This window comes from Denticeps clupeoides, chromosome 19 (genome assembly GCF_900700375.1).
Source record: "Denticeps clupeoides chromosome 19, fDenClu1.1, whole genome shotgun sequence".
In the NCBI taxonomy this organism is placed as follows: domain Eukaryota; kingdom Metazoa; phylum Chordata; class Actinopteri; order Clupeiformes; family Denticipitidae; genus Denticeps; species Denticeps clupeoides.
Genome location: NC_041725.1, coordinates 17,023,466 through 17,051,348, shown reverse-complemented (window position 1 = coordinate 17,051,348; position 27,883 = coordinate 17,023,466). Strand labels below are relative to the sequence as shown.

The window sequence follows — 27,883 nt, the reverse complement described above, 5'->3', positions numbered from 1 at the left end:
GCTCTGCGGTACCTTCAGCACACAAACAGTCATATCCATTAGGCCGGTCGCTGCATACGGCACCATTCTGGCATGGAGTGCTGGCACACTCGTCAACGTCAACTTGACACATCTCATCGGTGAATCCTGCAGACACAGAACAAACAATGTAATAAAACCCTAATAAAAACAACACAGGTCTATTTAATACAGTACAAAAACGATGGCCCTTTTCAGGATCAAATTTTTCTTCCTTTTCATAAGTTCTGAAAAATTTGAAACAATTTATTTCAAAGAACCAGCGTAAAAGGGAGTTTGTCTGCAACAAGGACAAAAAGATGGCGTCAGGCATGCATATGTACACACCTTGTGGGCATTCGCACACAAAGCGGTTGACTTCGTCTCGGCATTTCCCGTTGTTCAGGCAGGGCGAACTGTTGCACTCGTTAATGTCCTCCCCGCAGTGTTCGCCCGTATAGCCTGGTGACGAAAGAGAGGGATCAGAACGCTGTCTGGGGATAAAGGTAAGGTGTTACAGCAACAAGACGCTACAAGTGTCTGTGTGTGCTGAGTGTAAGATGTCAACACATTAAATGTGTGTGTGTGTGTGTGTGTGTGTGTGTGTGTGTGTGATTTATGTAAAAGTGCATGTCAGTGTGTGGTCTGGGCACCTGGCATGCAGATGCAGGTGTATTTTCCTATCTGGTCCAGGCAGGTGGCGTCGTTTTTGCAGGGGTTGGACAGGCACTCGTTGACGTCCTGCTCGCAGCGTGGGCCCGTGTAGCCCGGGAGGCAGTTACAGGTGAAGGAGCCATCGGTGTTCAGACACTGACCGAAGTGTTCACAGGGGTTCACTCCTGAAAAAGACACACACACACACACACACACACACACACACACATTAGCATGAATGTCTGGATGGATAATCGATGCACCGTGATGCAGACATGGGCGATAGACCATAATCGATTATATCATAACGACGTTGCTTGGTCATTTTCTGGCTTGGTGTCTTTCTAGTCAAAAAGTAGTACCGGTAATGACTGCGGCTGCCTGATCTCAGAACAGCGCTACTTTGGGTCCGTATTTTTGCCTGACCAATGGAATCAAAGCAAATCTTATGGGGATTAGATTTTCCCCAGTGAGCAGAAAAACAGTCTGGACCGGGGCAGACAACTAACTCCGCCCACAGCATAGTGCCGGGTGCGTTTTAAAGAGAACTACCAGTATGTACGCGGACCGAATGGCGCCAGTTGATTGTAGCAAATCAAAGCGGCCACACAGGTGCACAAGGCCTTAACTCCTGTATTTTAAAACATCATGTGACAATAATGGGATGCATCGCATTGCATAGATATCCAGGCATTAATAATCGGAATCAAATCGTGAGACCAGTGAAGGTTCACACCTCTAAAGGTCATGTGATCAAAACGAGTCAACACCCCACTACTAGTAAATGATTAATTTAGAACCAATTCAATCTGACAGCCTACTGACTGACTCTTGTACCCCAGTTCACTGTCCCCTGGAAGGGTTTCCAGCAGTGCTCTACTCACCGATGATGCACTCGTCGATGTCCTCATGACAGGTGCTGCCCTTGTATCCAGTCTGGCAGTTACAGTTGTACATTCCATTGATTGGGTTGGTGTAGCAGTTGGATCCCTCTCGACATGGGTCACTGATGCAGGCATCTGGCACATGGCACAGCAAACCTACGGCAAAAAAATAAATAAATAAAAACAAGACCAAACGCTCCTGGTGGACTGATTTCTTGACACAGCAACCAGCAATGGCGGCGGCAGCTACCTGTCTTTCCGTACGGGCAGTTGCAGATGAAAGAAGCGACGCGGTCGATGCAGGTGGAGCCCTCGCTGCAGAGCGCTGTGGCACAGTCATCGATGTTCTCCGAGCAGTCCGGCCCACTCCAGCCATTCACACACACGCAGTTGTAGCCGCCCACGCTGTTGCTACACGTGCCTCCGTTCTGACAGGTGTTGGGCTGCAGACGGCACTCGTCCACATCATCAGTGCAGAACTGGCCTGGGACGCAGAAGGGCAGGAGAGATCAGCGATGCCTTGTGGAACAAACAAGGGAAATAATTGTAATGGCCGAGTCCCTCACCTGTCCACTCTGGTGGACACTGGCAGTTGTAGGTATTGACGCCATCCATGCAGGTTCCACCGTTCTGGCAGCGGTGGGACGGACAGTCATCAATATTGTTTTCACAGTTGGTTCCATTGAATCCTGTTCAGAAGAAAAAAGTATGTAAAATAGAAATTTGCTCCCACAGAATCAACGTGGGAGGTAAATGTGTTGCAACAAGCTGGCTAATCCCAAACTCAAAACACACACACACACACACACACACACACAGACAGACATACACTGAGAGGTTGTTTTATTCTGAGTTAACACTCGTCCTACCGGGCAGGCAGTGGCAGTGGTAGCTGAACTCGGACGTCTGCCGGCACGTGCCGCCGTTGAGGCAGGGAGAAGGTGAGCAGGGGACATAAGGCGTCTCGCAGTGGTGGTCGGTGAAGCCCACAGGGCAGCTGCACCGGTACGAACCGGGCACGTTCACACACTTCCCTCCGTTCTGGCAGGGCTGGTTTTCGGAGGGGTAACACTCGTCCGTGTCGTTGAGACAGCGGGGGCCTTGGTACCCTGGCGGGCAGTTGCAGAAATACTTGCCCTCGCCGAGAACGGTGCACGTGCCCCCACTGGCACAGGGGCTGGAGAGGCAGCTGTCTTCCTTCTCACAGTGACGGCCTGAGGGACACACAGGAAGATGAAGACAAATATAAATTATGGTTGGTGAAGCTTTAAAGGGTTCAAATTGAGAAATGGAGCAGCGCAGGAGGGTTAGGTGTTTGGATCTGGGAAATAAAAGCAGGAGTCCCTCGCTATCCAGTCACAGTTCCTCAATAAAAGTTCTGATAATTGGTCTGCACATTCGGTCATGCGATGTCAGCTGATGGAGGAGGTGACTACGCTCGGCATTGCCAGATAATTTTTGGGGAGATTTGCGAGCAAGTTACAAAGTGATACGGAAAGAAAGAAAATAAGAATAGCCCTGACCTATCCAGCCGTGGGTGCAGTGGCACTGGTAGTCGTCCAGCGCAAGCAGGGCGCACTGTCCCTGGTTGGCGCAGGGGTTGCTGGGATAGCAGGGGGAGTTCTGTGGCGTCTCGCAGCGCTGCCCAGTAAAGCCCAGGGCGCAGGAGCAGCTGGGGCTGCCTGGGATGCCCTTCATGTTGATCAAGCACTTTCCCCCGTTCTGACAGTAGTCGCGGTAGCAGGGGTCACGGTGCTGACAGTACTCACCGATGAAGCCAGGAGTGCATCTGTACACAGAGAGCATTGACATCACACACAGAAAATAATTTACTCACAAAAACATCATCTGTTACAGATTATGTATTTTCAGTACAAAAAAAATATAGACTCCTGTCCTATTTGTGTTCTAAGACTGTCTTCTGTATGCTGATGTCACACTGCCCAGAAGCAGGAGGGGCTTCCTGTTCAGTGACAAATAAAACAGCAGCTATGTTCTGCAGAGCACAAAAGCAGAAGGAAACTGCATATGTGTGTGTGTGTGTGTGTGTGTGGTCACAAGACACAAAGGGCACATCTCCCCGCTGGTTTTAATCAACCAGCACCTCAAGAGATCTCGGCACATGACGTATAAAACCCAGAGGAAAATACCAAATTGCGAAACAAAAGTTCACCCGAAGATACGGAGAATGCTGACTGCCCCCCCCACCCCCCTCACAGCTGCGGGAAAAGAGATAAAGGAAGAAACTTGTCGGGGTCGGATCAAGGTCAGTCACCTGCTGTCAGAGAAATTATGACATGCTGGTGTGTTGCAAGGAAGCATGAAGGGGCTGAACGCTACATGTGAGCGTATGGCTCGTGCATGTTTAAGCGCACTTTTGTGCATGTGTGTGTATATACCCAGTGCATTTAGCTCTCTGGGTTCAATTTGATAAGAATACGCAAGAAAATGAATGAAAGAAAAAAAACAAAAAAAACAAGCATACAAAAACACTAAAATCAATGATAATATTTAAGAAGTCATTTCTATAATAAAATAAAATAAAACTAGTCTTTGTCTAATTTGTCGACTTTCTCGGCTTCCATCGGGGATTTCTGTGACGTTCCAGAATTCGTTATGAATTTGGAGCGTTAGCATTGATCCTCTTGTAATTAAGTATTTAATCTGATATGACATTCTTGTACTGATTAGTATCAGAGTATTTTTTTTTTTTAGATATTTTAAACCCTCATGTGCGTGCTTGAGCACTTTTAGATGTATGGCCTAGTGTGTTAAGAGTGTGTGTGTGTGTGCGCGTGTGTATATGTGTCTCTTTGTATGTGTGTCCTAGTGTGTCGGAATGCATGTGTGTGTCACAGTGCATGTGTTTATGCGTCCCAGTGTCCAGGATAGGGACGCCCCCAACTAGACTGGCCACTTGGGTGTGACCCTCCACACATGCCTCCCTGTGGAGGTTCAGGTGTCCTGGAGAGGGGTTCAGAGGGAAACACAGAACAGAGATGCCCCATGAAAAATCAGATGGTTTGGTATTGTCCACAAGCACACTATGCTCAAAACAACCCACGAAAATAAAATCAATAACCAAAACAGGCAACCAAAAATTCCCCACTGACCAGGCTTATTAGCGCCGATCTACCCATTTTGTCCAAAACCACGTTCTAAGCGTTAACAGCGACATCGCCTCATAATGGAGGAAGCGTGTACAACACTTTAAGAGGAAGTGTGATGTCGCTGGTTCAGACAGAGACATGCCCCCACATGAAACACACACCGCAGAGGTCATGTCAGCTTTCCATTTGCACCATTTACCACGAGATAAGAAGAGTCCGGAGCAGCGAGCTGTTGAAAGAGAACGTCGCAGAAACGCCCGCAGGCTTTAAAAGAATATAATTTTATACAATAAATACATGTGATCTACACTGATTGATTCATTTCATGATACACCAACAACTGATATAAACACTGATGCAGCGTTGAATCAATATTCTCTTAATTGATGAATACTGAAGAAAAGAAATCTGAACACAGTAAGACAGCAAATATCCAACAGCTTCTTTTACAAAAAGGACAATGTTTTTATTCGAGTGTGGGCAAAGGGCACAGATGTACGGTAGACAAACACACAAGTTCAGATCTGTGTTTTTGTTCAGCCTGAAACCACACCAAACGCTGAACATCTATGAGAGTCTTTGTTATCCAGCATGTGGATTTTTCCTCCTCCCTCCTCCTCCTCCTCCTCCTCTCCGGCGTTTTTCGGGTGTCTGGTTTCTACAGCTGGTTCACATTAGTGGCCCCTCCCTCAGCCAGCTCTCTCCCTCGTCTCCCTGCCCTGTCCACGGAGGCCCTGTCCCACCTACACCCACCCACCCACCCACACGCCCACGAAAGTCCAGACCATGGACACGGCCCCTGAAACGGGTCCCCGCGTGGCTGGACAGCCTGAGGTCATTCTGCTTAGCGAGTGTGAAATCCCAGTCAGGTTTGGAAGACTGGGTGGAAAGAAAGTTCTGGTCTTTGACTCTCTCTCTTTCTCTCTCTCTCTCTCTCACACACACACACACACACACACACATCCTGCTGCGACTGGTAAAGGCCAGAGAAGATTACAAGGCGCTGCTTTCCCCTTTCACTTCCTGGCCGACTCTCAGGCATCTCACGAGCGACTTCGATGAAATGGCCGGCCTTATTTTTAGAAGTATGCACCCAACGCCCCTCCCTTCATCCCTCCATTTCCAGCTTCTGCTCCTTTTCCGAGGAATAGCGAGAGCAGATCCGACCTGAGAGCCACGCCCAGGGAGCTGGATTCATCGCGCCGTGACCGCGGGTCGTCGGGACGCCGAGACACATGTCAGCGGCCTTTAGGATCTGGTTGCCACATTCCCCACCGGGCCACGGGGCCGCGGCCCCGACAGAGAGAGGAAGAGTTCTGCGTTCTCCACCCCGCAGAGCATCAAGGTGCCCTGCATGGCCTATCTTCAGTGTACTTTACTAATCACACAAACACACAGAACTTATGTTGACTTAAGCTGCAGGTGGAGGAGCTGCAGGGTTGATGGGAAATTTGGAGCATTCGTCTCTGAAGAGGAGTACTAGACACTGAGTAACGCGTGTGGAGGACAGCGAGTGTTACAGAGTAAAATGTGATGAAACGAGAGCGTGAGCACAGCAGAGTGTGAGTCGAGTGTTAATAGAATGTGAGAAGGAGGAGAACTGGTTCAATTAGTTTTTTTTTTTTTTTCTAACAGAGGAAGGGATTAAGACGCTACTCCAACTCTGAGACACGTGAAGCGTCTGCGGCGCTGATGAGGGTGGGGCTGCGACAGACTGTCTTTTCTCCTCACTTCCACCCATCAACACATCCATCTCTGTTCCTCCAGCTCCGTCTCATCTCCAGTTACAGCCTCAGAGCTGCATAAAAAAAAAAAAAAAAAAAAAAAAAAAAAAAACACAGACACATCTGCTCTCTTCCTCTGCGTCTTTCTTCCTCCCCCCACCTGCAGGGCAAATTCAGGGCAAAAAAAAAAACTCTTCTGAGACAACGTGAGACAATGAGGGTGGGACAGAGGGAAAGGGAGAGAGTTCATGCATCCGCACCACTGTTTCAAGTGCAGAGACAAAATGGGACCTTGTTCAGAGGGATGCGCTGGTAGCAGACAACCAGTGGGCACCACCATAAATACCATAAATCAGAGCCTCCGCCATGGTGGGTTCGGCAAGCAGGACTTTCGCTCGTTCCTGCAGATGTTGGGTAGAGGTGTGGTGTGAACCTTCACTGGCCTCAAGATTCAATTCGATCACGATGCACCCCGTAAATCTTCTACAGTGACATGATGTTTCCAAATACAAGAGTTAAGGTCTTTGATTTGATTTGCTACAACCTGTTAAGCTCATTGGAGGAAATCTATAGCAGCTTTCAGACTGAACACGGCATAATCGTAATCAAATCGATTCATAAGACCAGTGAAGGTTCACACCTCTAGCAGACGTCCTTCGTATCTTTCCGGAAACACTGCTGCCGGCATTCGTGACACGGTCACCAACGCCGGATCTGTACATACGTCTGTGTGTACAAATGGATCTTCCAACGCATGTGTTGAACAGGACCAGAACACAGGGTTTCGATCTTCGACATTGCTCACGTAACACTGTGAGACACATGTGGCACAGACCCACCGATGACACACGCATCTCTCCCTCACACCCTGGCTTCAGGCTCAGTTCCACCGGTTTGACCGCTTTGAGACAAACAGCTTCGCCAACCAAACACTTACTGATGCGTCTTGGCGGTGCAAAAAAACAAAAAAAAAAAACAAAAAGCAACTCAGGAAGAAAGAAAAAAAAAAAAAAAAAAAAAGAGAGAGAGAGAGGCGGTGAGGGAGGGGAAAAAAAAAAAGCTCTCAGGTGTCTCCTACACAGGAAACTTTACTAATTTCACCAAATCCACCCAGAGCGGGGGAACTTCTGCTGCGAGTCTCAACCGGCAGGCAGCCATTTTCCTCTCTCAAGTACATACATACACACACACACACACACACACACACACACACAGGATGTCAGCTCAGCCAATCAGAGCTCGCCAGGCTTAATTAGTCCCATCTCTCCACCACTACCCCTGAAAGAGGAACTGTGCTAAAGTTGGGGGCCTGAAAAAAGGTGGCCAGCAGACATATTATACAAATTTGACAAGATTAGTACAAAACACCAAAAAAACGTCAGGAATGACAGACAGTGCTGCACCAACGCAGCTGAAAAATGCAGAAATCTGATAAACGGCGAGAAGCAAATTGGGAATGTGATGAGTAGACGGGTTCATCTGGGTCCCTGCAGCTCTAACTGAACATAGAAAAAGTTCATCTTTGGACCGCAGGAGGTGAAGGAGCTGAAGTCAGGTCCACGGAGCATCTTTTGAAACTTTGACTTGCTCGACTAAGATTAAAAATTTAGCGTGACTCACTCGTGTCACAAAGTAGGCTCTCTGGAAGAAACGGTAACAAGGTCACGGCAACATAAATTGCAACAGCGGTTCTGGGCTCCAGTAACGCGTCGCTCCGTTTGAGCAGCAAATTGATGAGTTTTATGGATTCCAGCGCTGGGAACAGGCTCGGCGAGTGTTTCACAACCCATTAAATGCAACATGATATGTTCGCAAGGCAGCCACTTATTTTGGTGATATGATTGGGAGTGTCTGAGCACTTTTAAGTTGTGCAGTAATTACACGTATGGCCATGCATCCCAAAAAAAAAAAATGAGGGGGGGGAAGAAACGGCAGCAGACGTTCATCATGCGTAAGGAAAACAGAGAGCAGTGCCTGCTGACAAAATGCTAGGCTCGACTGTGAAGGCAAACGGCCATGCACTAACTATTTGTACAGCGCTGCATTTAAATCAAGACGCCTTGATGCGGCAGAGCAGTTTGTGGGAAGGCGCTTTGAGGGACAAGACCGGCTGCTTGATTTGGCAAGAAGAAGTGATTCCTGTAATCAGCAGGTCACATAGCTTCACATAAAGCCAAAAAATCCAGAATATCCTCAGCTCAGGGAGGTATGGGTCACGCGCTGATCTACTGACCGGTCTAGTACATCATGTCACAGCGACATGAAATGTACTTCGATCAGCTCACAAGAGGAACGGTCATGTCGACTGAGTTCTGATATGAACGGAGATCCATTTTAAATAGTATAAAGGTCTTTTACTGTTGCGTGACACAATCCATATTATGGAACCATGCATTAGAATAACGTCTACAAAGTATGTACGTGAGAGAGGATCACTATCACATAAAACATTCAATGACTATGCTGTTGCTTAAATCAAACCTTTAACACTAAGTTAGTAGAACATCTAAATGTTATCTAGCATCTAAATATTTTTTTCCCTTTTCACGCTTACAGAATACAAAGTCCTAATAGCAATGTCACAATATAGAAGATAATGAACTCATAATTAAAATAATGAAAGTCTTTATAATTCATATATTCACCTTTGAGGCTTTTCAAAAGCTCAACTTTAAGAGACCTACAGTATAGAAAAACATGAATAGCACTGACTATACTTATACCCAAACCTACACCTGCTCTACTTTACATATACCACACTAAACCAATACCTGTTCTAATATACAATACTAATACCTACACCTTTACCTGTTCTACTATACAAATACCACACTATACCAACACCTGCACCAATATCTGTTCTACTATACAATACTAATTCCTACACCTTTGCATGTTCTACTACAGAACTACAGAACAGGTATTGCTTGCAGTGAGTACTTGTGATGTGATGAGGAGTAGATATGGCGAGGGGGGGGTCTACATACCTGCAGTATGCCGTGGCGTTGATGGGCTCACAGGTGGCGTTGTTCACACACGGTTTGGTCTCATCTACACACTGCAGCGCTATGGGATGAGGGACAGAAACACAGTGGTATCAACACAACATCATAGCCAACACAACCACACACCATTTCACTTCCCTGTTGACCAATAAAGACTCGGTCATGGACAACGATAACCGTAGATCAGGTAGAAACAGATTTACATGTGCCAGTACCATAAAAAAAAAAAGAACTGAGAGCAGCATCATGTCTCAGACTCTGTCAGAGGAGAAATGTGAACATCCCAAAAAAATTCTTCTCAGGTAAGATGTGACCATGATAGCAAGGATCATAAGAATCAGAGGAGAAACAAAAAAAAACATCAATAAATAAGCAAAAATTGCCTGTGTTGTGCAATAAAACATCTAGTGATTCAAATCTGCTCTCTTTTGCGATCCCCTGGGCAGGAGCCTGCGTAGCGGTGCAGTAAACGTATGTATGAGCAGACTGAATGGAACTTCATCATTCTGCACCATTGTGAGCATGGTGAAAGGAGATAAGAGGCCAACCCGAACCCACAGTAGTACAGCTAGGACTCACTGCACTACTGTTATTTGAGAAAAAAAAAAAAAAAAACATCACCACCCAATAAGACCGAGGCAGGTCAGATGACTTCAGAGCAGTGGCACTGCGCTGCCACAGGAAGTGCACTCAGCACTATAAGTACTTCCTGTATCGTGAGCGAAACATGTGACAGATGAAAACACTTGTTTCACAGGATAAATGAAAAATGCAAAAGGTGCAGCAACAGGTGTTACAGACTGAACACCTCCATCCCCTTCCACAGGGTGGATGAGAAATAACAACTGCCACTGGATTTGAGCAACTATAAGCTTCTACTTACATAAAATGCATAGCATTTACTCCTTGCTGGCAGAGCAACATGGCGGCTACTGTGAAAGAGGACCCGCCCCTTAAGCAGACAGAAAGACTCCAACACAGCTCCTTATTACAGTAAAAAAGCATAGATACAAAGGTTGGATCAATTATCATCACAACTCCCCCCAAAGCCACCACAGCGTGGTGAGATGCACAGAAGATGCACAGAAAGGTCCAGCTGAACAGAACATAGCACCATCATCATAAGGTAAAGCGTGGTGAGACAATGACCTCATCATTCGCTTCACATGCTTCTCAACAGGATTTTAAAGTTTCATAACTGAGCTTACTGTGGATCAGGACGGAGTTACTGGAGTCCCTCTGTGTGTGTGTGTGTGTGTGTTGTTGGACACCCAGTCATCTCTTGTTATGCAAGATGGCACATGGTTGCTGCATTTCTCCCATCTGAGCACAGTACAGCACTGCAGCGACAGGCAGGAAGGAAGGAAAAGCAGAAGAAGACTACTCCAGCGGCCTCCGTGGCAAAAAAGGGAAATGAGGAGACGCTGCTAAAAGCAAGTTCATAATGCAGGATATCACAAAACATGGAGGGGGGTGCTGACAGCCACAAAAGAATGGAGATGGAAGGCGGTGGAGGATGGGTGGGGCCTGTCATGACGTGAGCACACAGGATTCTGAGATGCCATTTATTTTGCCCGCCGAGAGAGAGAGAGAGAGAGAGAGAGATGTGTAGACCTGGAGTCGTATACAATCATCATAATCATCACCACCGTCACCACAGGCAATAAAGAAGCCCGTAAAAACTATTTCCTAAACCTTCTAATCAAAACACAACCATACAGATTACCAGGCAATTATGGAGCAATTACATTAATTTGCAATCATTTCAACCCCTTGACATGAAGACGGGAGTTCATGGTTGATTATTGATTTAGTGTACGTGATATTAAATAACACATTCATCAATCTGTCTTCTGTATTACTCTGCGGTGATAAGTGAGAGAGAATCAGATGAAATGAGGGTGAGTCAAATACACAAAGTAAATAGTAAATAACTCACAACAGGACCCCCCCCGACTCCTGACCTCTGACCCCACCCCCCCATGACCACCGCTTTTAAGGTGGAGACAGGTATTAAAATGAGCCGAAAAAAGGATGCAGGAATGAGATTTATAGCTTCGGGGTGAAAGAGGACCCTGAGAACCCTGCCGACACGAGCGTGACAGCGCTTGATGCTAACGCCAACCAGAACCTTCTCTTGCGCCTCTCCCCTCGCCTACTCTTACTCGATATCTCTATATCACTCAGCCATTCATGAGCCTTTAATAAACAATTTTTACAAGTTCAGTGCATTAAAATCAATAATAAACGGTCATGGTGTGTTGTTTGAGATCATTTTTAGGAGTCATAAGAGAACATAACCAGCCTCAGCCAAATAAAAAGCATAAATCACCACCATGTTGCCTAAACAGAAAATAAACAGAATGCACACTCCAAACATGCATGTGTATTACTAGTGGTATAAGATCCCAGTCAAGACACATCCTGAGCCAATAAGATCCTCTAATTACCTAAACAAGTGAAGCTGGAAGAGAACCCAGCCCTGCCTGGCCCCACAGAGCCCCAGGCAAATTCTTCATGAGCTAAATGCCCCAAACTCCCTGCGTTTATTCACTCCCTCCTCCCCCGAAGGTCAGAGGGGTCTGGAGCACCCTGCCAGTAACGAGGGGTCCAGATGAACACCTGCATTCGGGTCATTACGGGTGAGGAGACGGGTGACCACATGAAAGGCTGGAAGGTAAATACGGCAGAGAAAAGAGTGAAGGCACATCAAACAATATATGGTGGATTTGTGGTTGTTCCGCGGGTGGGAGCAAGAATTGAAACGCACACACAATTACGAAAAAGGAAAGGAAGGAGCTTAGAGAACCGTTTCAAACGTAGTGGGGGAAAAGTCATAAAATGGAATCAACAAAAACCCAAACGAGAAGAAAAAAAAAACAAAAAAACTAAAGCCGATTCCACGTCAGGCTGAACCTCCCTTCCAGAAGAAACGCCGTGGGCCTTAACCAAGTAATTGGACCCCGTTTTACCCAGCAGGGGTGCATAACTGATTCCCAGAACAACCCATTTTTTCCCCCTTTTGTTTAACAGGCTGACAGAGCGCTGGTGTTTCTGAAGGCAGGGGAAATAAAATCGGCTACGCTTTTCAACAGCCCACCGAGATGGAGACATTGTCCAAGTGCAGATATTAAACCTTAAGAGAAATATTGGGACGAAGTGAATATCTAGGGCTAGGGTCAGAATCGTGGAATCCAACATATAACATGGAATCTGTTGTAGAACGCAGAATTGCATACAATTCACAGTTTTGGCCAATGCAGCCTGCTGTACAGCGTTCGCGCACACCAACGTAACGTAAACGCGTGGTCAGCTATGGCGAGAAGGGTCGCTGGAACACCAACGTCCTCAAAAAAACTACGGAATTCGACTCTTACTTACTTAAGTTTAGAGCTGAACAATACTCAAAGGATTTTTTTTTTTATGAATGGGAAGAGGCACGATAGCGCGAAAAACTCTTGGTCATGCAAGCAAATGCATTGTTTAAACGCAATGTTTATTTATTTGACATGATTTTTATGTTGATTTCAAATGTGAAGCACTTTTATTTTACAAATGGAAGAATTGTGTTTGTCGTTAAAAACCACGCAGTAAATGCCCAAGCATAATATCAACAGTGATTAAATGTGATTTGTTATATTGCAAACCCCCCCTCCAACTCCAACTCCACAATCACACAGTTTTTGGGTGAATAAATACGTTTATACCGGAAAACATGGAAAAAATAAAACTGATTTCATAGGGCCGTAGAGGTCCAGCTGTAACAGTTACAGACTTGTGAATAGAAACTGACGGAAACTGTGATTGGTGGGTGATAATAGGCAGTCAAGTCTATAAATACAAAAGCAACGATAACTGCAAACTACAGTGAAAGTCAAGCCAACACACACACATATGTACGCATTTAAAATCTGTCTAGGTAACAAAAGCAAACTTTTTACTCCGGGAACATAATGTCCCCACAAAATCTTTGCTAATAACATAACCCCCAACACACACAGATCTTTATGACCCTAAACCTGCAACAAGCAAAAAGGCCAAATTTTTCCATTTAAGAAATTAAATTCTTCTGTATTTGTTCCTAGCGGGGACAAGAAAAACCCCAAATACTTCACACACACAGCTGCACGGCACGTTACCCTGCCAGCCACAGGGAGGGTTATTGGGAGCCCCTGGGGAGTCGGCTATTGGGGGCCATTTGCAGCGGAGACGCGGGCCGACAGGCGGGCTTAGCGCTAATAGCCACTGAGTGATAAGGGGAAGTCATTATGAAACAGTCTTGGCAAGTACACACACAAATGGAAGTGCCTCGGCGCTGCGCGCGGAGCGAACAGGATGGGAGAAGGAAGTTGTTCACGCCGAGTGAGGAAGTAACTCGGTTTCCTGGAATTGCTGCGAATCCAGCTGCTCTCCCTTTCTGCAAACAGTCGCCATGGGGGCATTCAATAAAATGCACCAAACTAAATGTTTGACCATCTTTTGCCAGAGGGACAACTTTACGGCCTAGGGTTAAAACAAACAAACAAACTAAGAACCCGATTCGCCGGCAGTATACCCCGGACACAATACCTGGTAGGTTGCTGTTGCCACCCAGGCACCAGGATTACCGTGGTGATGCTGGGCAGGAATGCAGGACATTTTAATGCCGAGGCAACTTGCCTCTTAATCCCAATCAGCCCTCCACACAAGTCCCACCCCCTTCTTCCATCTGAGTACACGGACGAGTTGGGACTATATGCCCTAAAACAAATTCTTCACAATACGTTCAATACTGGCAAATATGGAACCGTATCACATGCTGATATTTATTCTGTGATCACAGTATGGACGCCATTTACGCCATTTTATGGATTTATTTTACTTGGACGTATATAAGAAAACCTTGACATTCTAAAGTTTAATAAAATACTCAGGTTACACCCCCTATTTCCCCCTCATCAGAGGTGCTGGTGGGACTTCTGCTGAAACCACATCTGTATCGTCCTCCTTTCCCATGAACCTCCACCCTAGCCGCTGCCAGATCTGCTGCGAGATTTACGAGCCGCCAAAACGCAGGCTGGGAGCCACGGGTTCATCAGGTGGGAGAGAACCGAGGAATGATCCGCAACGCGGGAACGTGAAACTCGACGCCCAGCCGGACAATGGGTGACGGTGACGGCCACTGTAACCACCGGCGTCAGTGGGCAGCGCCGGCGCTCAGCAATGCAGCGCAGTGGGCCGGAAGGCTGACAGCGGCTAGTGTTCGCAGTGGTGGGAGCGCGGCGCCCATAAATCACATTTCACACCCCGACAACAGGCAGGGGCGGGGCCGCAGGCGGCCACTTGGCCTCACGGTGACCGGGACTTTCAACACAGAACAATCACAACACACCAACACCGTATCATGGACCGTAGAGTGACCATAGGACCCACATCTGGGTTCCATCAGTTCCAGTCCCATCCCTCCACCACCCTGTAATGCAACAATGTTATTAACAATGTTATTAACAATGTTATTAACAATGTTATTAACAATGTTATTAACAATGTTATTAACAATGTTATTAACAATGTTCAGTTCAGGCACTGAATACACACAACAAGAACGCCAGTGACGTCCCCCAGGGCAGTGGTGGCCTAGCGGGTAAGGAATCGGACCCGTAATCAGAAGGTTGCCGGTTCGAATCCCGAGCCACCAAGGTGCCACTGAGCAAAGCACTGTCCCCGTGCACAGCTAGCCCGTTGTGTCACCGTTGTGTCACCTGTGCCGTGCTGCAGTGTTTTCACAACGACAATCACTTCACTTTCACACTTTCGTTAACACTTTTTACAACCCGGGACACCCGGACGTTCCACAAAAACAAAAAAACGCCTGCAGGGATCCCGCGTTATATGGCACAACACAAACACTGCATCATCCGGTTACACGCTCAGCAGCAGTGTTATCTTTCAGCTCAAGTGTGTCTCTGTGTCTGTGTGTGTGTGTGTAAGACAATAAACCCATGAGAGGGCTAGTGGACGAGGAATGCGAAACACCAACAGCAACATTCCTCCCGCGTTGTCCCTGCCTGCAACGATTCGTCTCCATTTCCCCTCACTTCCCTCTCCTCCAGATGAAATTCAACAGACAAAAACACACAATAAGAGGGAGAATAAATTCTTAATTATAATAATACATGCAATATAAAAAAAAAAAAAGACCTAGAACCATGCTGGATCTCTGGATTCAGACACACATGTAACATGATTCAATAAAAACATGTTGATAAGTGATTATGACGGGAGTGAACGATTAAATATATTCATCAGTGAATATGACACTTCTATATGATTCAATGAAACGTGTTGATAAGTGATTATGATGGGAGTGAACAATTAAATATATGCATCAGTGAATACGACACTTCCATATGATTCAATGAAACGTGTTGATAAGTGATTATTACGACGGTGAACGATTAAATATATGCATTAGTGAATATGACACTTCCATATGATTCTATATGATTCAGTGTTGATTAGTGAGAATGATGGGTGTGGACTATTAAATTAGTGAAACTGACTGCTGCTTATGATTCAACGAAACACGATGATTAGTCGTATGCGAAAGTTGTAGTGTTGGAGCCGCGGAGCCCTGACTATAAGCACGGGTTTAGGTGGCAGGGGGGGTAATTTACCATAAAGTCAGCGCGTCCCTGCAGCGTGAGTGAACACGAAAGTGAAAAATCATTTCCCTTTTCACGTCGTCCCGCACAGGGGAAACTCAGGGTCCATTTTGAGTTTTTCCCTCTTCTTCTCCTTCGCCCCGAATAACATGGAGCTGCAGCCCACATCTGGGCAGCTGTGCCGAACCTCCAGTCCAAGGACCACCAACAAGAGAAAAGCCACATGCGGAGCTGGCCTCCAGGAAGAGCTGGAAGATTTTTACTTTTTTTGTGTGTGTTTTAATCGCTTCATCACATTTTCTGATCATGAAGCATCTTTCCAGGCCGCAAGGGTTCTGCTGCTGTGGTGAAGTAAACCTACAACTGCACGACTTCGTAAAAATAAAAAGCCAAAGAGGGATTTTTTTTAAATGGTTCTGTTTTTTTTTTTTTTTATAAAGGACCAAAAAAAACGAGGTACTGTTAAAAAAAAAACCATATACATTTAACAATCACAAAATGCGGAGAAATTGTTCAACTAAGTTAACGAACCCTGAGGAAAAAGGTTTTTGTTGTAGAAGAACTGCGAGCGGGTAGAATGAAGTTAGTCAGAAGACCAGAGGATTAAAAAAAGTTGAAAATGTCACGGCTGCGCGGAGAAATGCGGACCGCGCCGTGCGGCAAATGGCTGAGATTTCAACAGAATTTAAAAAAAAAAAAAAAAGAGGGGAAAGGGGGGTCGCTCCTACCTGACGAGAGCCGGACGAGGCAGGAGGCGAGCAGGAGTAGAATTTTGCCCGAACCGATACCGGGAAACTGGCCCATGTTCTCTCCGAAATCCACATAGAGTCTCTCAAGCGACGCTCGGGGGAAATAAAATTAAAAAGGCGCCGAAACAAACAGCTCGGGTCGGCGAAAAGAAAACAAAAAAAAACCAGACGTTCTCTCCGGGAACGACGCGTTTCGGCCGCCTTTCCGCCGCAACTCTGCCCGGTCTTCACGCGTTTCCCTCCCGGCCGTGAGGAGACCTGAGGCGCCGCGCCGCGCCACGCCACGCTCTCGGTCTGCGCCGTGCGCCTCCGCCCGCCCCGCCGCCTGGGACTACTTTCTGCGCTCGAACGCGACTCGGCGCCGTCGCGTCGGCAGTAAATCTGTCAGCGGACGCCCGCGACCGCGCTGCGTGGACCGAGGGCGGAGATTTTAACATACGCGAGCGAAAAGTAAAAAAAAAAAATTACACCTAAAACTTTTTTTTTTTCCCCTCTTGCCGCGGCGGAGGAATTTTTTACTTATTTTCAACTTCTCCGTATGACTCAAGTTAACCCCTTCAGCGACTCAGATCGAACCCTTAAATCCACCGACTATGCGACATTTGTGTTTTTAGAATCGATGGCGTTGAGGATTCGTTTAATCTGTGAAGAATGACGCATACATGCGCACTGTATGTGCGCTGTGCGTTCGATTCTGAAGATGTCTGCGTTACGAAGTTCAGACAAAGCACTCTGCATTGGAAAGAACACGTAACCATGAAATAAGATCCACTTCACCATGCATTTTTCATGGAGAAATATGAATGTGTGTAAATGCATGACTATGAATGTGGCATTTGGGTTTTTATTGACTGGATAATATGCATGTTGCATCATATGCACAGTTGTGTTTTGCATGATTATGCAGAAATATAATTTCATTTCTAACACTTTGCTGCCAAGGCTATTTAAGAAGTTAAGATTTCCTTACGGCTTGCATGTGATGTGGGTCTATGAGGTTTTTAGAAACACTTGTAACTTTGTCACATCTAATTTCACAATTGATTGTGTCATAAAATAAAATGATGTTGATGTTGGCCTGTTTTGTCAAATAAAAAAAGTCATACATTGTCATGCGTCTACAGAACTGTGATTTTTTTTTCCACATTCAGCAATAAATTAAACTGCTGATAAGTTGTGCGTACAAGCGTGCATTATGTCAAGAAACCACGACACTTTTTACAAACCTCGGGAGATTTAAAGTCAGCAATCTGCCTGCCAGTGGAGATTTACTCGGCTGGTCATGCGCGTCACAGGGCCGATAAAGGGACGATATACGTTTACCAGGGAGACGAGTGGAGTGTAATTGCCTAGGCTTTGGTTTCCATGAGCATGGGAATTATGACGAGCCAAATCACTGCCCCATCATTCCAGAAGGAAGCTGGTTTAAAGATCAGGAGGGAGAGGGGCGGGCTGAGAAGAGCTGATATCCGAGGCGAGCGCTGAGACGGAAGGAAACAGTGTTGGCTGCATGCTTCCTCTAGCATGGCCAGATAGTCTGTCTTCAGGTGATAATGCCCCAAGCATCTGTGCCCACAAGCCTTGGCACAGTTTTACGCCTTGTCGGAAGTGTTGCCTGTCTAATGCTGTCTTGAAATGAAAGGGGAGATGGGTGACAGGAAGCAAGGGGGGTATATTTAGGGCAGATTATCTCTCAGCCTCCCCGACCTCTCTACATTTCCCCCGGGAAATGCGGACCGCTTTCTACGTACTAGAAAAAGCAGAGGGAATGTGCAGCACGAGGAGAGCGATTACGTTCATTACAGAGCAGCGAGAGGCTGGTGAGTCCGTCTCTCAGAGGGCCTTCCCCAGTCTCAGCTCAGGTTTAGGTGTAGTGTAGTGTTCATCTTTTCCATCATTTTTGTTTATTGGACAAATAACATGCACACAGCAGGGGATGTTAAGAGTGGACAACAGGTTGGATAACATTTCTACAAAAAAGGTGAATGGGTGCACATCTGAATACGGGATAATGGTCAAAATTCAACTTTAGAGTGTGGTCAAAGATTACATTTTTACAAAATTCTTTCATTTTTAACATATATAATTTTTTATCATTTCATGGTTTATAGGTGTTGTGCTATGATAAAATGTTATGCTGTTTAGTAATAAAGATAAGCTTAATAAATTGGATTCACATGGAAGATATTTGAGACTGTATGCTCTCACGTGATGAACATTTAGCTGTGAACTGAACAAACTAAAAAAAAAAGTCTCCAGCACGTCAGAAACTGAGACATGAAGCCAAAATAGGAAAGAAAACGTCACCGCTGCATTGGTGACAGGTGAGTGCTGCAGTGGAAACTGCATTGGAAGGTGCTGCGCGCTGTCAGATTTCACATTTGATGTGGAAACTTGCTTTGTGAGCCGTTATGCGCTCACGCATCGCGGTTCGCTGGCTGTCTGCGTGAGAAGGACAGCATGGAGCGCTGAAGATAAAGACTTTGATCTCGGAACAGATACTGTGACACCGACTCCAGCAGGAACGTTTCCCTGAGCCCGCTGCTTTGTGTGACTTCGTCGTTGGTAGCTGCCAGACCTCCGTGGAGGTCGAGGGTGACGCTCGGTCAGAATGCGAGGCCTGCTCAGCGCTGGCACACTGCGAAGCTGGGTGAGGGAAGGAGCGAGGAGACTTGTGGAAGGAAGGGAGGCCTGAGGTGTGGGCAGGAACAGGTGGGGGGTAGATGGGACGTTGTGTGTGGGGTCACGCTGCGCTGGGCTATTTATACTGGTTCGTGGGAAAAGCACGGATTTGCAGGCCGGGTTTCCTTGGGGGTATTTATAGGTGGCCACCTGAAGATGTAAACTGTGGACCCGGCTCTGGTCACCAGGCCCGGTCTGCAGACATCGGGGGGTCAGGGTGTGTTTGTTTTCATGTAATTAATGTGACAGAAATGGGCAGGAGAATGATGGGGTCACGTGGAGTCACCGGGTCAGTGGCACGACCCTGGAACTGTGGTGGATCACTGCCACTCTCTCTTCTCGTCCCCTAAACTTCTGACTGGCCGGTTTCAGCCCTGGAATTACTGTGCTGGACACGTTCGCTTGTGCCACACCATCCATTTACACAGTAAAATTGAGTATTTAAAAGCAAAACACCGGATACCCAGCAGCCCTTTCATCTGAGCCTGAAGTGCAGATCTGTGAAATCACCATGATGTCCAGGTAAAAATTTTAAAAGGTGCTTTAATTCTAAGTAGAAGATCTGATCCTCTCAAGCACAGCTCTGTAAGTTTCATCATACGTCAGATTGTTCGGCACAGTGGCGCGTGAACCTCGCAAATCTTGCCAATACCTGTAATCTGTGAAATCGTGAAGGCCCCATAATGTCACGAGTTGATTTGATGATGAGATGATTTAAAAACAAGCTGTGGGGACCACGATCGTTACGAACCCTGACATCGGCGTTTGTTTTGCTCACTCGCCCGACTGCGTGTCTGACACATGCTTTGTGTACGTGTGAACACGAATGCGCGCTTGGGAATGAGACGGAGGGAAAGTGCAAAGTGAGTGTGCATGGCGCGCCCCCAGCGCGGGGTTAACCGTGTCATAAATTCACAAGCTGCGAGAGAGCAGGCATGACCGGCATTCACACTTCAGGCCTCTCTCTTTCACCGACACCCTGATATGACCCTATTAATAAACCTGAGTCGATGTCAGGGCCTGCGTGGGACTTTTTTGCAACACCTTCCAGTTGCACAAACACAAATGAAAGAAATAAGGGCAGTGTGAAGAGCACAGCAGAAAAATATCTGAAGCTTCCTTCTCCTCTATTTGGTCTGTAGACTCAAAAGACTTGATTTCATTCATACGCTGTTACTGATCCGCCCACTGATCTCATTTTCGAACTGATTTTTTAAAATATGGCCTAGTCTTCTACTGGCAACTTAAAACCCTGCGAGGCTGAGTGGTACGGTGCATGGCGCAGAACCTGTTGAATCCTGAAGCTGCGCCTGGTTGCTCTCCATCACCTCCCTGAAGATGCAGGTGACAGGGCCGGTGCCCCATCTGACCCCGCGTGAGAAGAGGACCGTTCCCAGGCCCCCTGTGTGTACGTAGGGGGCAATAACTCACCAGACCTCCCCGACTTCCTCTTTCGGCCTCCACTTTTACAACCCCTGGCCACTGCCATACAGCTGCTGTCACTCTCGGCTCGGGAGAGGGGGAGCGTGAGAGAAGAGGAACAAGAGGAAAGCGGGAGACACCCGGGAAGCTGAGGAGCGACGGAGGATCATGCAATTTCACAACAGGACCTCATGCAGCCTTATTAACCAGTAAAAAATGGAGTGTCAGTATTTCAGAGTAAAGCTATTTTAACCTAGATAGAGTGTTTACAACTCTATGAGGAGTAAACCAACTCTAACAGCAGTATAATATTTTGCAGTCACGTAGTGAGGATTCATCTTTACATACTGTGGATTAGTACCAGCATGCATTGCGTGCACAGTTCAGTAGGGTCTCTGGGGGAGTGCCACGTGAAGGGAGTGTTTTCTGGGCTGCTCGTGTCTTTTAGCACCTGTGAGGTTCAAAATAAAAATCCAGTGTCTTGATGTCAAATGATACAAATTTTTTATATTTTCACTGATGATGACATGTCGGAAGCATTTACCCACCGGTGGAATGATATGATATGATATAATACGTGCAACATGATATAGGTCTGATAACAGGCATTTAGTAATATAGCATTTTATGATAAATATATATATATAATAACTTTCTTTCGGCTCAGAATATGACCTCTAATTGTCAGCTCCAGCATGGAACCAGGTTCACACGCAGCTTCAAGAGGACAGCTCTGGGCCTGATACTTTAAAGGCAGCAGTCAGGAAGATGCAGGCGTTTCAGAGCTTTTGTTCCGTTTTCTACAGCGTGCCATACGCTAGAGTGTGTGTGTGTGTGTGTGTCTGTGTGCGTGTAATGAGTTTATGGTGTTTAGTGTGTGCACAGTATTCCCGACCCCTGATCACACAAAGTATTTTAATCCAATCAGCTTCGTTTTCACATGACGGTCATGCACCGCCTGCTACCATGGTAACATGGTGAGGAAGGGAAAAAGACGAGGAACCCAACAGTGTGTTCCTCTGTCTTTATCTGTACTCTCCATCTTTCTCAGCGCAGCTCCTAACCTCGCATCTCTGGCTCGATATCTGCGCATATTTTCATCCTGGCCTCATCCTGGTGCACTCGCCGCATTAAACAAGCAACGGTTTGTATGTGTGGATTGGAACATTTTTGTCTGAAAAGTCCATTTTAAACTACACTGCTACAACGCTTAAACAACACAGTGTAACTCAAAGTCAATCGCACAAATGCGAAATCGAAATGTCCACTTAGGAAGCAACTCTGATTGATGATCAGTTTCACAAGCAGTTGTGCAAATGGAATAGACAACAGATGGAAATTATAGGCAATTATCAAGAGGTCCCCAATAAAGGCGTGGTCTTGCAGGTGGTGACCACAGACCACTTCTCAGTTCCTGTGCTTTCTGGCTGATGCTTTGGTCACTTTTGAATGCCGGTGCTGCTTTAACTCTAGTGGTTGCATGAGACGGAGTCTAGAACCACACAAGTGGCTCAGGTAGTGCAGCTCATCCAGGATGGCACATCAATGCGAGCCATGGCAAGAAGGTTTGCTGTATCTGTCAGCGTAGTGTCCAGAGCACGGAGGTGCTACCAGGAGTCATGGAGGAGGTTGTAGGAGGACAACAACCCAGCAGCAGAACTGCTACAGGAGGAGCACTGCCAGAACCCTGCAAAATGACCTCAAGGAGGCCACAAATGTGCATGTGTCTGCTTTGGTATTTGCCAGAGAACACCAATATTGGCAAATTCGCAACTGGCGCCCTGTACTTTCATACAGATGAAAGCAGGTTCACACTGAGCACATGTGACAGACGTGACAGAATCGGGAGACGCTGGAATGTGTCAGCAGTTCCTGCAAGTCGAAGGCATTGATGCTATGGACTGGCCCGCCCGTTCCCCAGACATGAATCTAATAGAGCATCTGGAACATCATGTCCCACTCCATCCACCAATGCCATTGCACCACAGACTGTCCAGGAGTTGGGGGACGCTTTAGTCCAGGTCTGGGAGAAGATCCCTCAGAAGACCATCCACCACCTCATCAGGATCATGCCCAGGTGTTGTAGGAAGGTCATACAGGCACGTGGAGGCCACACACACTACTGAGCCTCATTTTGACTTATTTTAAGGACATTACATCAAAGTTGAATATGATGTATTGAGTTAGTCACACAATGCTTCATAAAAAAAAAAAAAAAAAACTTTCATTGAATAGATCAGCTCTGCATGTGATTTGATTGCACCATCTGGCCACCATGACTTTGCCCCAGAACACAGGCCAGCAGGCTCTGACTTCTGACTTCCTTTAAAGAACGCAACTAAGAGGTGAAAAGTTGAGCATGTGCCCTGTGGTTAGCTCTGCACGCTACCAGCACTACTTCACTCTCATGCAATGCCCACTTCCTGTGCAGACAGTGCCCCACACGGCCAACACCGGTTCTCTGTTCCGACGGGACCAGCATCCACGTCCCACCTTTTCTTGGATGTAGCCTAGTGGGTAACACACTCGCCTATGAACCAGAAGACCCCGGTTCAAATCCCACTTACTACCATCGTGTCCCTGAGCAAGACACTTAACCTTGAGTGTCTCCAGGGGGGGACTGTCCCTGTAACTACTGATTGTAAGACGCTCTGAATAAGGGGTTCTGGTAAACGCCGTAGATGTTCTTCACAGAAGCAGCGGCCTGGAAGTAAATGGTTTGTAAATCTGGTGTAGCGCCCCCCCCTGCTGGTTGATAATGACCACAACAAGTGTAAACTCAAATGTTAATTTATTCAATTTGTAGTATTTGATTCCCACACCAAATGCATATTCTTCAGTCTGTGTCCTTAAAATGATATTTAACCAAAAACATTGAAATCAACAGTTCTATATTTATTCCCAAGTCAGTAAAGGAACACATTTTGACTACATTTATAACATATTTTTCATCCAGAAAAAAAAGGTTACTGAGAAAAGGTGAGACACACGGCGGGTTACACGACCGAATCCGAAACCGGCGGGGCGATCAAGGGCATCTGAGTTTTACAGCAGGAGCTCTCACTTCCGCAAACGCAACACAACTACCCCTTTCATTAAAGGCCCCGCACGACGGGACCACCAACTGGGAGGGGGGTCTGCAGAGCTCCAGACGCCCTCCGAGGGCAGGCGAGACCGAGGTTTCGCCGTACTGCGGCGCGGCGAACGAAACAGACATGTCTTTACAGTTCCGCTAAACGTGTACAGGAAAACGCACACTTCCTCCGTCGCATGCTCTCAGACTGCAGCACGCACACACAATCTGTTAATAAAACAGTTTAAACGTGAATAATTGCATTTGTAGTCCTTTTCTGGTGGGGGGCTGGGGGGGGGGGGTTTTATACTGAATAAGATGGAAATTTTAGGTTTGTCTTTTGCTTGCTGTCATGTCTTCGTCTAAAAGCCCCGTTCTGCCGTCCTTGTCCTCCTCAGAGCCACCAGAAGCGCACATAGACAATAAGCATGACGAAAAAGACCGCGCCGGCGGCGAGTTTGGCGTAGGTGGAGCGCGTGTTCAGGTACTTGGCGTCGCTCCGGTACTTCTTGGACAGGCTGGACAGGTTACTAGCCTTCGAGTCTAAAGCTGGGGGGGTGAGGAAAGGGAACAGAAAGGGACAGATCAGACTGGACAGTCGACCTTCGCTGCATTTACAGCAAAGGCGTCAGTCCAATTAGAAGAACAGGCCCTTACCAGACAAGGCTTCTCCTCGCTGCAGAACCTCCTCGATGTTCGCCACCATGATCCTCTGCACGTCCTGCAGCTCTGTGTTGATGCTGCCCAGGTTCCTGCGAGCTCGACTGTCAATGTAGGACTTCTTGGTTTTCTGGATGTAAGTGTCTGTTCAGCAACAAGATCACGAAAAAATATATAGATTTCCATAAAGACCATAAGAGACAATGTTTACACCATCAACTTTTTATTCAAATAAATTTTGTTCTGTCGTAGACAGCTCTCCTCCCAGCAAGCGTGGAGGTGGGACGTGACCACTTGGACATTTACCAGACACCCTGGTCCAGGACGCCTTTCAATCATTAGTGACAGGGACAGTCCCCCTGGAAACACTCAGGGTTAAGTGTCTTGTGGGGCAGTGGTTGGCCTAGCGGGCGAGGAAACGGACTCGTAATTGGAAGGTTGCCGGTTCGAATCCCGAACCGCCAAGGTGCCACTAAGCAAAGAACTGTCCCCACACACTGCTCACCTCAGGGGACGGGTTAAAAGCAGAGACCACATTTCACTGGGTGATGTGTCCCTTTCTTGCTTCATTGTTTGCAGCGTGGTAGTAGCCTAGTGGGTAACACACTCGCCTATGAACCAGAAGACCCAGGTTCAAATCCCACTTACTACCATCGTGTCCCTGAGCAAGACACTTAACCCTGAGTGTCTCCAGGGGGGTACTGTTCCTGTAACTACTGATTGTAAGTCGCTCTGGATTAGGGCGTCTTATAAATGCTGTAAATGTTTGGATTTGTAATTACACCACTAGGTCACACTATCACAGCGCGGCGGTTCTGCCGGATTTGCAATTCGTGTGTCCCCCCCCCCCCCCCCCCTTACCGAACTCAATGAAGGAGTACGGCCGAGAGACGGTGGGAACCTTCTTCCCGTGCTGCTCGTGGAACTCGGCCTGCAGGTCTTCTAAATAAGCGAAGGCCAGCTTTTTGGGGAACCCTGCTTCACAAAGCACCAGGTAGCACACCCCCTTTTCTATGACATAGCTGAGAGAGAAAACACACACCCCTTTCAGAAGATGCAGCGTGGCGCTTCAGCGGTTAGCTGGGTTAAGGGGGAAACTCACTGAAAGGCCATGGATCCTGCCTCCAGAGTGCAGCGGGTGGGACTCTGCTCGTTCAGCTTCCGGAAGAGCTGCTTGGCCTGGCTCTGGTACTGCTGGAGATCCCTGCCCAACTGCACACAGAGCACAACGCAGAGATGGCATCACACAAGTCCCTGGTGCGCGGACGCGCGTCAAAATGAAGAGAAATGAGAAGTCTCTGAACGGAGGATGGCTGGGCTTCAGTCTCCCAACAACACCTTTAACTCTGATGACGGGTGACAGCAGATAAACTAACTAAAAGGAAATAACACCTGCGGTAACAATACCTGAGCGATCAGATTACCAGCCCTACCAGGACACTACACTTAAACAAACAAGGGAGGATGGACGCAAAACGCACAGGAAAAACGGGACACACCAACCTTTTCACTCCCCTAAGTGAAAGCAGTGGAGAAGGTGAGAAAAGAGACACGTTAGACGCAGAACATTAAATCCACGATAGACGGCGCAGTAGTCATCTTGTCAACACATCTAGCGTCACCTCAAGGCAACATTTATAAAAAAAAAAAAAAAAAAAAAACCAACAGAATTTCCCTTTGGTATCTGTCGAGTGCTCACTCTGTAATATACAGTGCTGGCCAAAAGTTTGGACACACCTTCTCATTCAACGTGTTTTATTTCATGACCATTTACACGGTTAGATTCTCACTGAAGACATCAAAGTCCCAGTCCCACAATGAGATTTCCCAGGATGTGCTGTTTTGGTGTCTGTAGCTTTAAATGCTAAAGAGGAGGAGAGAGGCGGGAACTCGCAGAAATGACGTCATTGCCACGTCCCCCGTATGACGTCATAAGGGGGACAAATTACAGATCCGACCGTCTGAGCTGCTGCTCCCTGAACAGTGAAGCAGAATGACCAAAACACGATTTACAGCCATTTCTAGCCCCTGCAGGATCATCGACAGGCTCGATGCTGATGTTAAATCATCTCACAAAGTCGCGTTTCCATACTAGGGGACCCCGTAATCATTGACTTTTTGCTGTGTGCTGATTGGACAGAATGATCAGGTCAATATCGCCGATCGGATGGAATGCAGGAATCCAAACTTCATCTCCGGCGACGACATGACGTCGCACGAAATCAGACTTTATTATGCCGACGTGATGCATGTTGACCACGGGGCCAATTACAGGCGCGGGAAGTTCGCCTTTCACCGATTTCCTCTCGTTTAAACCGATAACCGACGGTCACATTCATACATTCGTACCTGTTCGTCCTCCTGCATGGAGGCGGCGAGCGGCAGGCCGTCCGCCAGACGCGCGATCATGGTCAGCAGCACCATCGCGGCGTGGAGGGGCTCTCACCTGCGGGGAAGATGACGGGACAGACGACGACAGGAGCGCAGCGGAGCGGGCGCTGAGCTGGCCGGAAATGCGTGGTGCGCCGACCAAAGGTGTCCGGCGGCGCTCGCGTTAATGGTTCCGCCCTTTCGTCCGGTCCGTGTCGGGAAGAGCACGTTATTAAAATAATAATAATAATAATAATAATAATAATAAAACAGGACCTGGGTTTTTGTAGCATTATCGCTGTGCGTTGACCGGCCACCCCGGGTTAAGTAGTTCAAGTATAATTCAAGTAAGCGCTTTGTCTTCTTTGGCTTTGAATGCTTTTATCTAAACCCAAGGACTTCTTTATCACTTGGTGACTGGAAAATGCGACAATTTAACTGAAAGACTGGGCGAAATTGGGTTTTTCAGGGACTCGGCCCGGCTTATCAAACGGAGAGGAGTTCTGACCCTGAACTGTGGAATAATTTGCCCCACCGCTCTGTCTCTGTTCTTCTGAATTCGTTATACTGCAGGTCGTATTGAAATTGTAATTTATCGTTCACCTTTTATGTCTCCTTCAAAAGAGCCTAGACTTTGCTTGGAGTGTGAAGGATTACAAAGCCTACAAAAGGAGTTTTTTCCCTTCTTCTCAGTTTTATTTGGGTGGATTCGTGCTTAACTGGAAACAATCTGGAAAAAAATTAATTTTCTTTTTCTACAAGTTGAATAAAAGTTTTGCAGTGCAGAATCGGGGCCTGCATCTATCCGTGCTTCTTCTCCGCCATCTTCCTCGACCAGGTGGGTAAGGAGGTGAGATTGGAGATGGCCTGGATGTCATTGACCACTCTGAAAGTCTCGTCTGATCCTGG

The 27,883-nt window shown here is 47.0% G+C and overlaps 2 protein-coding genes across 3 annotated transcripts in view; both read right to left on the bottom strand.

Moving 5' to 3' along the window:
* Positions 1 to 17,029, bottom strand: part of notch2 (notch receptor 2) — a 30,051-nt gene extending 13,022 nt beyond the window's left edge. Inside the window, 10 exon segments of the mRNA XM_028961169.1 lie at positions 13 to 126; positions 346 to 459; positions 651 to 836; positions 1,536 to 1,691; positions 1,786 to 2,019; positions 2,102 to 2,224; positions 2,405 to 2,749; positions 3,059 to 3,324; positions 9,357 to 9,435; positions 16,747 to 17,029. Of these exon segments, the coding sequence (XP_028817002.1) occupies positions 13 to 126; positions 346 to 459; positions 651 to 836; positions 1,536 to 1,691; positions 1,786 to 2,019; positions 2,102 to 2,224; positions 2,405 to 2,749; positions 3,059 to 3,324; positions 9,357 to 9,435; positions 16,747 to 16,822 (1,693 nt within the window). The 5' untranslated portion in view covers positions 16,823 to 17,029.
* Positions 17,030 to 23,745: 6,716 nt separating this feature from the next.
* Positions 23,746 to 27,121, bottom strand: sec22bb (SEC22 homolog B, vesicle trafficking protein b). 2 transcript variants are annotated; one of them, XM_028962237.1, is made up of 6 exons: positions 26,954 to 27,121; positions 26,108 to 26,119; positions 25,707 to 25,816; positions 25,466 to 25,626; positions 24,602 to 24,748; positions 23,746 to 24,493 (listed from the first exon to the last, which is right to left on the bottom strand). In XM_028962237.1, exons 1-6 carry the CDS (start codon positions 27,026 to 27,028, stop codon positions 24,339 to 24,341), a joined length of 660 nt encoding a protein of 219 aa, XP_028818070.1. In that variant the 5' UTR covers positions 27,029 to 27,121; the 3' UTR covers positions 23,746 to 24,338. The 2 variants fall into 2 exon arrangements, with proteins under 2 accessions (XP_028818070.1, XP_028818071.1); XM_028962238.1 differs by lacking the exon at positions 26,108 to 26,119.
* Between the last annotated feature and the right edge of the window lie 762 nt (positions 27,122 to 27,883).

Coding starts and splice junctions, on each gene's coding strand:
- sec22bb (XM_028962237.1), bottom strand. CDS start 27,028: ATGGTGCTGCTGACCATGATCGCGCGTCTGGCGGACGGCCTGCCGCTC. Junction 25,627..25,706: donor GCAGGATCCATGGCCTTTCA/GTGAGTTTCCCC, acceptor TTTCTCTCTCAG/CTATGTCATAGAAAAGGGGG. Junction 24,494..24,601: donor GCGAGGAGAAGCCTTGTCTG/GTAAGGGCCTGT, acceptor TCACCCCCCCAG/CTTTAGACTCGAAGGCTAGT.